This window comes from Selaginella moellendorffii, unplaced genomic scaffold, assembly GCF_000143415.4.
Source record: "Selaginella moellendorffii unplaced genomic scaffold, v1.0 SELMOscaffold_4, whole genome shotgun sequence".
NCBI lineage: Eukaryota > Viridiplantae > Streptophyta > Lycopodiopsida > Selaginellales > Selaginellaceae > Selaginella > Selaginella moellendorffii.
In genome coordinates, this window is record NW_003314265.1 from 187,467 (window position 1) to 199,198 (window position 11,732).

Genomic DNA, 11,732 nt, shown 5'->3' on the forward strand with positions numbered 1-11,732 from the left:
CCTTGAAGGTTGCAACAACACAGTTTACATGCAGCCAATCACAAATCTCATGCAAGACCAATTACTTGGCAAGAAGGTAAGGAAAAAAGCTATTTGGTAGAATTGATCTCTTTACTAACCTCCAGTTTACAAGGTTCACATCGCATCGTTCCTCCACCTTGTTGACTTGTCGTTCCAGCAGAATGGCGAAGATGCACTGCTCATCACAATTCCTCCGTTTATTTCATCGTTCGTTATCGCCAGTCCAAGCGCAGGATTTACTTTCCTCGGAGATTATTTTTGCCAGGCTAACGCATCCGGAGCGCCGATTTTCTTTTGCGATGGGATGGACTGCTGGTTGGTAGGTGTCCACACAGATAACTTTTATGGAAATATTGCAGAGAGATTGAAGCCCGAATTCCTGGACGTACCAGACAATCTACAAGATAGAACATCAAAATGCCAGCTTCTGTATCCTTGGATAGTGGATAAGGTGAAGTGTTCCAGAGAGCTTGGAGTCTTTGCTCCAATAAAACGAGTGATCGCAAAGACAGGATTTCGTCTGCTCCAATAAAACGAGTGATCGCAAAGACAGGATTTCGCCTTTGACTTGTAACATCTTTGATATCAAATCATCTCCATTTTGAAGGAAGAAGTGAACATTTAGCTTAGATGAAGTGACGTGCCTTGTCGTGGTTGCTTGACGTGCTCCTTCATCTGGGAGAAGAACTCGAGCTCACCATCGCCCGGTTCAGCTTTGTTTGGTTTTTTGCGAAATTGATAACCGCCTGTGCCAGAAAGTTGCTGGATATCATCGTCTGAAAAATGAAAAGCCTCTTACCTCGATTCAGCCATCATGGACGCCGCCTTCTCACGGCAGCCGTGACAGTGTAGTATGCCCATATCTATCAAGAAACCATCAAACAAATCACAGAAACGCTATCCACACCTTTCTTCGATTTGCAACAATCTCAAGAGTTGCTTCAGCATCTACGTAGAAAGCTTTGGCTTCACCTCTAAATGGCATTTTCGACGAAAACACAAGACTCAGTGATCCAAAAAGAAGAAGATAGAACCTGAAGTGTTCCGAAACTAAGATCCCAATGTATGTTTTATGTTTTCAATATCGAATGCTTTTTCCAACTTCGAAGAAGTGAGCTACGTTCTCCTCGGGCGTCCCAACCAACACTCCATGGCCAAGGTTTAGAATGTGCTTTCCTCGGCCAGCCCTGGCCACGGTGTCGATAACTCTTTGCCGGATAAAATCCTTGGAGCCAAACAAGGCGCCGGGGTCTATGTTGCCTTGCACCGCTACGTCCCTGCCTAATCTTTGCCTCGCCTCGGCCATGTCCACTGTCCAGTCCACGCTCACGATGTCCACTCCGGACGACCCCAGCCTCTCGAGGAGGCCGCCGCTGCCGCTGGCGTAGAGGATCAATGGTAGCGACGGGTGAGTTTTCTTCACCTCGGACACTATCTGCTTGAGATATGGCAGGCTGAATTGCTCGAAATCGATCGGGCTTAGGTGCGTGGCCCACGAGTCGAAGATTTGGACGGTTTGAGCTCCCTTGTCTGCCTGGTAACGCACGTAGATGATTATGGACTCGGCCAGTTTCTTGAGCAAAGCGTGTAAAATCTACAAAATGGAGAGTGAGTGGTAGAAGCAAACTTATCTTGGAGCTGTACACTACCTCAGGGCTGCCAAAGGCTAGTCTTTTTATCTTCGCGAAATGCTTGGATGAGCCTCCTTCTATGATATACGAGGCTAGTGTGAATGGTGCGCCAACAAAGCCCAGCACAGCAGCCTCATTGCCCACCTAAAGAGTTATCGATCAAAAAACCAAAAAGATCGAAGAAGGAAACCTTACTTCAGCTCTGAGAGAGGATAGAGCTTGTCCAACGTAAGGGACGGCCTCCTCGGGACAGAGCTCCGTAACTTCGTCTACATCGGCCATGGATGTGATCGGTTTGTGTATAACGGGTCCCTTCCCGGCTAGGATATCAAATGGAATGTTCATTCCCGTCAAGGGTGTCAAGATGTCCGAGAACAAAATCACCTGTGAGAAAGAAAGAAAGAGGTAAGCTCGTCAGTCTGCATGAGCTTGTAATCTCAAAGCAGCTGAGAAGAAAAGAAATACCAAATTGAAAACCTTACACCATCTGGCCTAAAAGCCTTCCATGGCTGGAGCGAGATCTCAATGGCAAGCTCCGCATTCTCTGATCGCTCTCTAAAAGAAGGATATTTGGCACAGAGGTCTTGATAAGACTGCATACACAAGAAAGAAATTCATCCACATATCATGAAGCTTCTCTCCAAACACATACCTTCATGTACCTCCCGGCTTGCCGCATCATCCACACGGGAGGCCTCTCGACGCTGTCGCCGCGCACTGCTCGTAGCAACAAAGGATCTGCGCCTGCCCGGAGCTCCTGCTGTGAATCTAAGCTCGAAATCCAGCTCAAATTTCAGCAAGAGGTCGCATCCGCCGCATGGGAGCTCGCTTACCCGTCGCTGTAGCCGCATCCGCCACGACGGAGCACTGGATCCTCGATGGGCGCGAGGAATTCCATTGAACAGCGGCCGCGCCGGGCCTGCATTGCCCGACCAAGCATCCAGACGTCGTCGCCATGCCCTAGCTCCAATCCAATCCAATAATCCCGAATATACCCCACTCAATCCAATAGTGCCACGTGGAAGGGTAAAGAATGTCCGATTGTAACGATTAATTTGATCGGAGCCCTAGGTCAAGGTTCCACAATGCGTACGGCTCCTTGTCCAGCCCGTCGGATGTCTAGAATGTGACACGATCTCCGCCGTCCGCGCTTCCCATGGTTTGTTCTCTTGCTCGTGAAGAAGGGTTCGCCTAGCGCGCTCTCGGCGATGGACCCATCGTGGAGCGGCAGTGCGCGAGGAGCCGAGTCGCCGGCTCTGCGGTGAGTGGAATTTCTTTGCTTTTGCTCCTTTTCCCGGCGATTATCAGCATCTAGGTCTTAGATTTCAGTGCTTCGGTTCCAGGGAATTTGGTGATCTCGGTTTTCTCCTAAGCATTCTAGCCTAAATGGTTTTCGGGAAGCAGAATAAGATGAAAGGTAAAAGAATGTAACCGATGAACGTTTTCTGGGCTCTCCAGTTTTTTGTGCTGACGCTGTCATTCATTGCTGATCGCGCAGGGGCCGCAGCTACTTACGTCCACGCTGGGAATGTCATCGTCGCCAAGGACCCAGTGCTTGAGTTCTTCCAGGCTCCCAAGCGAAAGTCGTCCGTGGTTCCCGAGTTTGAAAACGATGGTGATCTCATGCCGGTGACGGTGGAGCCGAGCCAGATGGGGCTCCACAACCAGGAAAGCATAGAAGTTTCAGGGAGCCGCAGCGACTTTTGCGAGAGCAGCACGTCCGGAAGAGGTGAAAAGAATTTGTCGAACGGGGATTTCTACGCCGGCTCTTTCGAAGGTGGGATTCCGGAGGGTGACGGCAAGTACTTGTGGTCGGATGGGTGTATGTACGAGGGGCAGTGGGGGAAGGGGAAGAAAACAGGGAGAGGGAAGATCTCTTGGCCGTCAGGGGCGACTTACGAGGGAGATTTCATGTGTGGTTACATGCATGGATCAGGAACTTTTACTGGGACCGATGGCACCACGTACAAAGGCAGCTGGAAGATGAACTTGAAGAATGGACTGGGACGGAAGCGTTATGCAAACGGTGATGTCTACGAGGGGTCTTGGAAGGATGGAGCTCAAGAAGGTCCCGGTCGGTATGTTTGGGCGAATGGAAACGAGTATATGGGAGACTGGAAAGGAGGTTTGATGTGCGGCAGGGGAGTTCTTACTTGGGCTTCTGGTGATTGTTACGACGGGCAGTGGCTGGATGGGCTGGAAAACGGGCACGGTGTGTATACTTGGTCGGATGGAACAGTCTACAATGGTAACTGGAGTAAAGGGCTGAAGGATGGCAAAGGAGTCTACTATCCGCCCGGCAGCTTTAGTGTAGATACTGCAGGTTTTGATAGGAATGCGACGGTAGGAAAACAGTTAGCGGGACCACGTAGGAATCGAGCTCCTTCTCTTGATTTCGATCAAGCAATCCGGCAACAGCATGATTTTGGTCCGATGAAGTCTTATTCGGCTGAGCAGACTACACTAGAGAAGGCATTACAGGCAGATTCTGCGGAGAGAATTTTTGATAGTGACGAGTACCACGGTGCAGATCCAGTGGTGGAAAGAGAGTACGTTCAGGGAGTACTGATCAATGAAATCGTCAAGAAGGTACCAGCTAATGTTGCGAGCACACCGAAAAGTACGAAGCGGCGTTATAAGAAGCATGTGAAAGAGATTAAAAGGCCAGGAGAAACAATTATCAAAGGACACAGGAGCTATGATCTTATGCTGAATTTGCAGCTGGGAATAAGGTACCATCTATCCTGAGGTTTCAGAGTTTTAATCGTGTTTGTACGTCGTGTTCAGGTATACTGTGGGAAAGATAACACCTGAGCCAAAGCATGATATTGAACCTTCAAACTTTGGGAGGAAAGCCAGATTCAGGATGAACTTTCCTCGTGCAGGGTCTCAACTTACGCCTTCGCACCAGTCAGTGGACTTCAAATGGAAAGATTATTGCCCGATGGTCTTCAGGTCCTACTTTTCCTTAGCTCTTCCGATTTCCCATTTGGCATTTCATCTTTTGACGCTCTGTACAGTTTTTTTTGTTGCATGTCAGGCACCTTAGAGAGCTTTTCAAAATCGATGCTGCTGATTATATGCTCTCTCTTTGTGGAAACGATGCTCTTCGAGAACTTTCTTCTCCGGGCAAGAGTGGCAGCGTCTTCTATCTATCGCACGACGATCGATTCATAATCAAGACCATGCGCAAATCGGAAGTCGAGGTACGCAATATTGGACTTTCTGTTTCGTGGATGCTCAGCTTCTGTTCAGGTCCTACTTGATATGCTTGCTTCTTATTATGATCATGTACTTGTACACGAGAACACCTTGATTACAAAGTTTTTTGGCCTTCATCGTATCAAGCCTCAGGGGGGGCGAAAGGTTTGAGTTACTCGGTCCTTAAATGCGATTACAGTCTAACATGTGCTTTTACAGGTTCGTTTTGTAGTAATGGGAAACATGTTCTGCACAGACCTTCGTATACACCGGAGGTTCGATTTGAAGGGGTCGTCACTGGGGCGGTCGACGGAAAATGTCGACATTGATGAAAACACGACGTTGAAAGACTTGGACTTGGACTTCGTGTTTCATCTAGAGCCTACTTGGCGCGATACATTCATGAGGTACATGATTTACCATTGATGTCTGGCTTCTAATCATCTTATAACCAGGCAAATCGAGCTGGATGCAAAGTTTCTGGAATCCCAGAGGATTATGGATTATAGTCTTCTTCTGGGCGTTCACTTCCGAGCACCCCAGTATCCAGCTGTTTTCTCACCGGTGACCTTCCCCAAGAAAATCAACAAGTCCGACATTGGTACGTCATATCAAGTTTGCTCGCCTTCTCTTGTTCTTTACTTTTCTTTCCGTTTCTGTAGAGGAGGATTGGCCATCCAAGAACCTTGTTCTAGTAGCTCACGGAGCTAGTCCAACGGGAGAATCAGGGGCAACAACCCCGGGATCTCACGTCCGGGGCAGTCCGTTAAAACCCGCTGGAAACGAAGAGGTTGATTTACTTCTTCCCGGCACTGCAAGGCTACGAATCCAGCTTGGCGTGAACATGCCCGCTAGAGCTGACCGAGAGGCACCACACGACGGTGGTCAAGAGGAGTCTTTTGGAGAAGTCTATGACGTGGTGCTGTACTTTGGAGTTATTGACATCTTGCAGCGCTACGACATCACCAAGTGGGTGGAGCACACGTACAAATCGTTGCAGTTCGACGCAGTCTCCATCTCCGCAGTCGATCCAAAAGTGTACGCAAAGAGGTTTCAGGATTTCATCGAGAAAGTTTTCCCGAGGTGATGTAAGTCGGCATTAGCAACTGTGAAATGCATACTGCTTTTTTTTTTGTGCTGTTTTGGTTTTTGCCTTTTCGCTTTTTTTTCCGTTCGTTCTCTTGGTTTTAGTTTTTCGGGAGTGGCCACGTGGACAAAGGTGCATGCATGCACAGGTTTGCTTCATGTTTTATTTCCGTGTGCTCTTCTAACCCCTTGTGTTGGCAGGAGCCGAACATGGAGACTGGAGTTTGGCTACCAGGAACGTCGCTGCTGGCTCCTAGAGCAAGCGTGAGATGTTCCGGCAGTGTGGCCTTCGTTGCGGCCAGGTTTGTTGTGCAGACTTCTCATGAATCGATTCGTGAAACTCTTGGTGGCTGGTGCAGGGAAGTGGACGTGTCCGGCTTGCCGAGAACGATAGAGTCTGCTAGCAGGAAGTGCTACGTCGCTCCCGAAAAAGTACAAGTGTTCAAGAGTTTAGAGGGATGGGCCGAGGAGAAGATGTTGCCGCTGCTCAAGCCTGTCAACAAATGCTGGCAGCCTCAGGACTTCTTGCCGGATTCATCCTCAGACAGCTTCATGGACGAAGTGGTTGATCTCAGGCAGCGGACGAAAGAGCTTCCGCGTGACTACCTGGTTTGTCTGGTCGGGGATATGATCACGGAAGAAGCTCTCCCGACGTACCAGACGGTTCTCAACACCTTTGAAGGCGTGAGAGATGAAACAGGGGGGAGTGCGTCTCCTTGGGCGACATGGATACGAGCTTGGACGGCAGAGGAGAACAGGCATGGTGATCTTCTTAACAAGTACTTGTATCTAACAGGCAGAGTCAACATGAGAGCCATCGAGAAGACGATCCAAAATCTCATCGGTGCCGGCATGGTAAGATCAAATCTCAAGTTTTGGAGCTGTTTTTTTCTCATCCGGTTGTGTTCTTCATCTTCCTCTTCCAGGCGACTCATATAGACAATGATCCATACAACGGCTTCATCTACACGTCGTTCCAAGAGCGCGCGACTTTCGTATCACACGGCAACACTGCCAGATTTGCCAAGGAGTATGGCGACTCGCAGCTGGCTACTATCTGCGGGATCATCGCCTCGGACGAGAAGCGACACGAGATCGCATACACCAGAGTGGTGGAGAAGCTGTTCGAGCTGGATCCAAACGGCACCATGCTGGCGTTGGCAAACATGATGCAGAAGAAGATCACCATGCCGGCTCACCTGATGCATGACGGCGAGAACGAGAACTTGTTCGAGGACTACAAGTTCGTGGCGCAGAAGTGCAAAGTCTACACGGCGTACGACTACTCCAACATCATGGAGCATCTCATCGAAGCCTGGAAGGTGGGAAGCTTGGGTGGATTGAGAGGCGAGGCACAGCGAGCACAGGACTACGTATGCAATCTTCCCGCGCGGTTCCAGAGGCTAGCGGAGAGATCGGAGGAGAGATTTGGGAAACTGGGAACGCATGCTCTTCACAAGAACCGGGAGTTCAGTTGGATTTTTCAAGGACGAGACCTCGCTTTAGAGAGTAAAGTTTGAAGGAAGAAAGAAAAAAGTTGAAAAGGAAGAAAGAAAAAAGTTCTTCCACCTCTGCTTGTTCTGTTCTTGTGAATAAGATTCTTTCTTTTTCTGCCATGGAAGCACTTAAAAGGACTTTGTGCTGGCAACGAATATATTATTTCCTTGGTTTGGAGTGAAGTTTCGTGCTTGCAAAAATTAACTATGGCTGCTAGAGGTAAAACATTCCAACGGTCAAAATATCATGCAATTTTAAATGCCTCCACGTGGAGAGGGACTGACCGTCAGATCCAGTGCTCTGGGAATTTAGGGCTCTAGCGGCGCCCGGGAGGATGTGTTGCCGAGCCGGCGAGAGCAGCGGCATTGCCTTGCGCGCACTGAGCGGCTTGGTCGAGGAGGAGGAGATCCGCAAGCGGCGCGCTTCTTGCGCGGAATTCGATCGTCCTGTCTCGGCTGGAGTCGTGGTTCACGATAATCTCCTCTACGATGACTCCAGCGCGGTAAGTCTGCTATTCCGATGACAGCGATCGATCGATCGAAATATTTTTTCTGGTGTCTATCTTTGCGAAATATTTCCAGGATTGCAAGAGGAAGCCGGCCACAGCGCTGGAAGCCGCAGCGGTGGAGGCCAACCGAGCGGCAGCGGCAGATTCCATCACGCTGCTGTGCGAAGAAGTGAGCCGGCTTTTCACGCAGTACAATGCGGCCTTCAAGTGTGCCAGCCCTGGGGACAAGCACAGCGATCAACTAAGGTTGAGGCTCTACGGCTTGCTGAGGTGCGTTGATTCCACCAGCGATAGCAAGGTCTTGGATGGAGATATTCCTGCTCTGGGCTAGGATGGTTTTCTCGTCTTAATCTTGCTTGGGTCTTCGTCTTTGTGAGAAAGTAACTTGGTGGGAGAGCTCTTTTCTTTGTTTAATTTTTTTCTACGTTTCGGTGAGGGATTCCAATAAGACAGGGTGTGGCATCGCAGCAGCAGCCTGAATTTTTGAGTCAGTGCACAAGAACAAAACGAGAAGGAAGAGAGAAGAGTGAGAGCAGCGGGGTGGGGATAACTGTAAATTACTGCAGCTTGCTGGGCTCTGGCTGTTTTTCTTCCTTACTATAAGCAAATGGACAATTTGCTAGTCTGCTTTTTCACTCTAGTGCGCTACTTCCAAAGGGAAGGCGGTTTGGTAATGCTTTGCTTTCCTGGGTCTCTACGACTTTGTGGGCTTTTGTATCAAAGACCATCTGATCTGACAGAAAGAAAAGGCTGCAAAGGTACGTCGGTCTTTCTTTTTATGTTTTTGTATTGACTTGCGTTCTGTAGATGTTCCTGTTTAAGCAGGAGAGCCGAGTGAATCAGCCACTTTGTCTTTTGATATCAGTCAGGTAAGAACACGTAGTGATTCCATTTACTTGCTTCATGCATTTGGTCCTCCTCCTGCAGCGAGCTGCCCTGCCTGTAAAGTCTTTCTGCGTCACCTTGATGCTCGTGCTCATTGCCAGCCAGCAGTGGCATTCATTCTACCACTCACCGTCTACTACTACCCCGAGTATTATATAATGCATTCTTTTTACACTCTGATTTAGTTGTTAAGTTTGGGCTTTCCTGATGCTGATGCTGATGCTGATGTGCCTCATTTTGTTCTTACTTTACCAAGTCATCTTGCTGGGAATGTCAGGATCTGGTGTGTGATCTTATATTGCTTTCCGTTGGTTTTTAGAGATGATTTGAAAATAAATTTCCTGAGTAATCCGATCCGGCAGTGGTCAGAGGTAGGAGAGTGGTACTTTTCATCTCGTGAATCTTTACTTACAGAAAACAAGAAAAAGAAACCATGCCTGTTTACGAGTGCTGGTCTGCTGTCCGCCTCTGTATCCAGTGCTTTCTTCCCTTCGTCTTTTCTGTTTGCTGCGCGTTTGTTCAATTGATTCCAGGTTCAGGGCAGCTAGCTGGCGATTTCGCGGCACATAGTTGGAGATAGAGCAATTGGCAATGACTTCGTCTGCTTCTCGTTGGCTCCAAATCCTTGAGTAAGTCGAGCATTGCAATGGACATTCTCATGTTTTTGCTTGTCCAGTTTACAGGACTCTACACCAAATCTGAAACATCTCGAGGATTGCAAAATCATATCGCATTTCCGGTGCATCACGAGTTATACAGGGGCAGTCTGATCTACGGGGCAGTGTGACGGTTCTAGAAAGGAAAGCAGCAGAGGATGCCCCAACGAGCTACATGGTGTCTAGTAATTCTAGCAACATTAGTAGTAGTAGCAGGCTCCAGCGGCACTTACAGCAGTCGTAGCAAACGCAGCAAGTTCTTCCCGGCAGCGACGCACTCCAACTTTTTGAGATCCAACTTTTACCACCACCATTACCACCAGGAGGACGAGGTGCGGTGCCACAACAATGCGAGCGTGTGCAGCGACTTAAGCAGGAATCCAGAGGGGCCAGGCGTGTGCTGTTTCAACTGGGTGTGCAAGCAGACACAGAGCGACGGCAACAACTGCGGGGCTTGCAGCAGGGCCTGCTCCTACGGCCTCAGCTGCTGCGGGGGAGAATGCGTCGATCTCATGACCAGTTCCCGACACTGCGGAAGGTGCAACACTTCGTGCCATCGCAATGTGGCTTGCGAATTCGGGCTGTGTGGCTATGGCGGCGGTGGCTACTTCGATCCGGAAGAAGCTCATCGTGATTCTGATGGAGCGAAGCGGTACAAATTTCCCAAGCAATGGTGAAGAAGACACATGTGGATGCTGCTAATTGTGCTACCTAGGCCAGGCACATGGTATGTATATTATGTATGATCCACATTTTTTGATCCAGGGGAAAACAATGACACGAAATGTAATACGACGCTGGCGTAAAGAAGACGCGCAGGTCTGGCAAAGTTTCTGGCCACCTGATGGACCACGAAATTTTTTGTTTTTCCCTGTGGTTGCGGGTTCGATCCCGATTTCAGGCGGATCTTTATAATAAAGCCCCAGATGACATTCTCTTCCTTCGAGTGTTAAGAGCCGGCCTAGCTCAGTTGGTAGAGCGCAAGGCTCTTAACCTTGTGGTCGTGGGTTCGAGCCCCACGGCCGGCGGAATTTTTTATTTTGCAAGTTGCAAATGCATCCGGCCCAGATGATCTCACTAAGAACCCTAGCTGCACGTATGTGAGTTCCAGGATAAAAAACATTGAACATTATTTAAACATTATTATTGTTTGTTTGGTTTTACTATTTTGAATTGCCAATAGTAAATGAAATGTAATTAAAACCTTTTTAACATGATATATGTATTGCTGAAAGCAAGTCACTGAGTGTTTGGTCTGCTTATTATTTTGAAATAACATTTTCTTTAATTCTCATTTGTACAAAATTGCTCTAGCTTTAACCCTTTCTTATTTGAAAACTATATTGTTAATGATTAAATCACTATAAAAACTATTTTGATAAAAACAACCAATACTCCAATTGGCATGCTTGGTTAGTTTTAAATATAAATTGCTTCAAAGTGTAATTTTGATTAATCATTTCATTCCCTTGCTTTGAAGAGTTTGATCTATTTGTGTTCATATATTAAATTGGCATTATAAAGAAGTATAAAAGCTCTAAATCCCATTGGAGGAAAATAAACAGTGCATAATAAAGGTATATAATTATTTATGGCCATAAAGTTTTAAGAGAGTTTATAAATTATAAATAGTATGAGGTCCAAGTGTACAGCTACAATGCCATATATTAATATTAACGTAATGGGATTTTGGTAACCATCGGATTAGTTTTAATTCAGATTACACACTCTTGTATATAAACTAGATTTTTTGGGCTAATTGATATACATATTTTCTGTATTCCCTTTCTATATTCCAAGCACTCACAACAGGAGATTACTATAAATGAATAATAACCATTAGATGGTAGAATATCAAAGCATAATTATAGGTATATTCAAGCTCATATTTAAAGTTAACTATAACACTGTCATTTTTAACTACTTTCGCATAGAAACTAATTCAAATACAAAATTATTGAGTTTTAGTAAATTTAAACCTCAAGATTAACTGAATGTTTTTAATAGAATTTTAACAGAATATTAAAGTAGCTCTTTCAGCACTAAGAATAGCCATAAGAGTTTTTGAGATTGTGACATATTTATAAATTTTCAAATTTGAGGAAATAGTTTTCTTATAAGCAATAAAAAATAAAACCAAAAGTAATTTAATTTATTGCATTTTACTCAAATAAAAATTAATAGTTGTAAGAAGTATAAATATCAAAAATACATTTTAGATGATATTCTAAACAACAGTGCTATACT

The 11,732-nt window shown here is 46.7% G+C and overlaps 4 protein-coding genes and 1 non-coding gene across 5 annotated transcripts; 4 read left to right on the forward strand and 1 right to left on the reverse strand.

The window, feature by feature from the left end:
* Positions 1–1,061: 1,061 nt before the first annotated feature.
* LOC9655530 (uroporphyrinogen decarboxylase) lies at positions 1,062–2,634 on the reverse strand. Its single transcript, XM_002964268.2, has 6 exons — positions 2,486–2,634; positions 2,305–2,420; positions 2,135–2,245; positions 1,848–2,036; positions 1,671–1,796; positions 1,062–1,615 (listed from the first exon to the last, which is right to left on the reverse strand). The coding sequence occupies exons 1-6, from the start codon at positions 2,607–2,609 to the stop codon at positions 1,100–1,102; spliced, it is 1,182 nt and encodes a 393-aa protein (XP_002964314.1). The 5' UTR covers positions 2,610–2,634; the 3' UTR covers positions 1,062–1,099.
* A 106-nt stretch (positions 2,635–2,740) lies between these two features.
* On the forward strand, positions 2,741–5,992 carry LOC9654248 (phosphatidylinositol 4-phosphate 5-kinase 9). The gene is made up of 9 exons (XM_024668767.1): positions 2,741–2,913; positions 2,996–3,069; positions 3,151–4,384; positions 4,440–4,607; positions 4,693–4,858; positions 4,908–5,018; positions 5,073–5,260; positions 5,309–5,454; positions 5,516–5,992. Exons 2-9 carry the CDS (start codon positions 3,039–3,041, stop codon positions 5,938–5,940), a joined length of 2,469 nt encoding a protein of 822 aa, XP_024524535.1. The 5' UTR covers positions 2,741–2,913; positions 2,996–3,038; the 3' UTR covers positions 5,941–5,992.
* Positions 5,989–7,555, forward strand: LOC9655531 (stearoyl-[acyl-carrier-protein] 9-desaturase 2, chloroplastic). The gene is made up of 4 exons (XM_024668768.1): positions 5,989–6,088; positions 6,141–6,241; positions 6,299–6,794; positions 6,866–7,555. Exons 1-4 carry the CDS (start codon positions 6,077–6,079, stop codon positions 7,457–7,459), a joined length of 1,203 nt encoding a protein of 400 aa, XP_024524536.1. The 5' UTR covers positions 5,989–6,076; the 3' UTR covers positions 7,460–7,555.
* Positions 7,556–7,745: 190 nt separating this feature from the next.
* Positions 7,746–9,009, forward strand: LOC112344313. The gene is made up of 4 exons (XM_024668769.1): positions 7,746–7,938; positions 8,018–8,702; positions 8,752–8,813; positions 8,872–9,009. Exons 1-2 carry the CDS (start codon positions 7,771–7,773, stop codon positions 8,273–8,275), a joined length of 426 nt encoding a protein of 141 aa, XP_024524537.1. The 5' UTR covers positions 7,746–7,770; the 3' UTR covers positions 8,276–8,702; positions 8,752–8,813; positions 8,872–9,009.
* Positions 9,010–10,440: 1,431 nt separating this feature from the next.
* Positions 10,441–10,513, forward strand: TRNAK-CUU. Its single transcript has one exon. It is a non-coding gene; the product is annotated as a tRNA-Lys (tRNA).
* Positions 10,514–11,732: the final 1,219 nt, after the last annotated feature.

What these genes read in the sequence shown, in the direction of transcription:
- LOC9654248 (XM_024668767.1), top strand. Translation starts at nt 3,039, where the DNA reads ATGGTTTTCGGGAAGCAGAATAAGATGAAAG. An exon ending in AATTTGCAGCTGGGAATAAG is followed by an intron (nt 4,385 to 4,439) that starts GTACCATCTATC and finishes CGTCGTGTTCAG; the next exon opens with GTATACTGTGGGAAAGATAA. An exon ending in TGGCGCGATACATTCATGAG is followed by an intron (nt 5,261 to 5,308) that starts GTACATGATTTA and finishes TCTTATAACCAG; the next exon opens with GCAAATCGAGCTGGATGCAA.
- LOC9655531 (XM_024668768.1), top strand. An exon ending in GTGGCCTTCGTTGCGGCCAG is followed by an intron (nt 6,242 to 6,298) that starts GTTTGTTGTGCA and finishes TGGCTGGTGCAG; the next exon opens with GGAAGTGGACGTGTCCGGCT. An exon ending in ATCTCATCGGTGCCGGCATG is followed by an intron (nt 6,795 to 6,865) that starts GTAAGATCAAAT and finishes TTCCTCTTCCAG; the next exon opens with GCGACTCATATAGACAATGA.
- LOC9655530 (XM_002964268.2), bottom strand. Translation starts at nt 2,609, where the DNA reads ATGGCGACGACGTCTGGATGCTTGGTCGGGCAATGCAGGCCCGGCGCG. An exon ending in GGATGCGGCTACAGCGACGG is followed by an intron (nt 2,421 to 2,485) that starts GTAAGCGAGCTC and finishes TTTCGAGCTTAG; the next exon opens with ATTCACAGCAGGAGCTCCGG. An exon ending in AGGCTTTTAGGCCAGATGGT is followed by an intron (nt 2,037 to 2,134) that starts GTAAGGTTTTCA and finishes TCTTTCTCACAG; the next exon opens with GTGATTTTGTTCTCGGACAT.
- LOC112344313 (XM_024668769.1), top strand. Translation starts at nt 7,771, where the DNA reads ATGTGTTGCCGAGCCGGCGAGAGCAGCGGCATTGCCTTGCGCGCACTG. An exon ending in TCTACGATGACTCCAGCGCG is followed by an intron (nt 7,939 to 8,017) that starts GTAAGTCTGCTA and finishes AAATATTTCCAG; the next exon opens with GATTGCAAGAGGAAGCCGGC.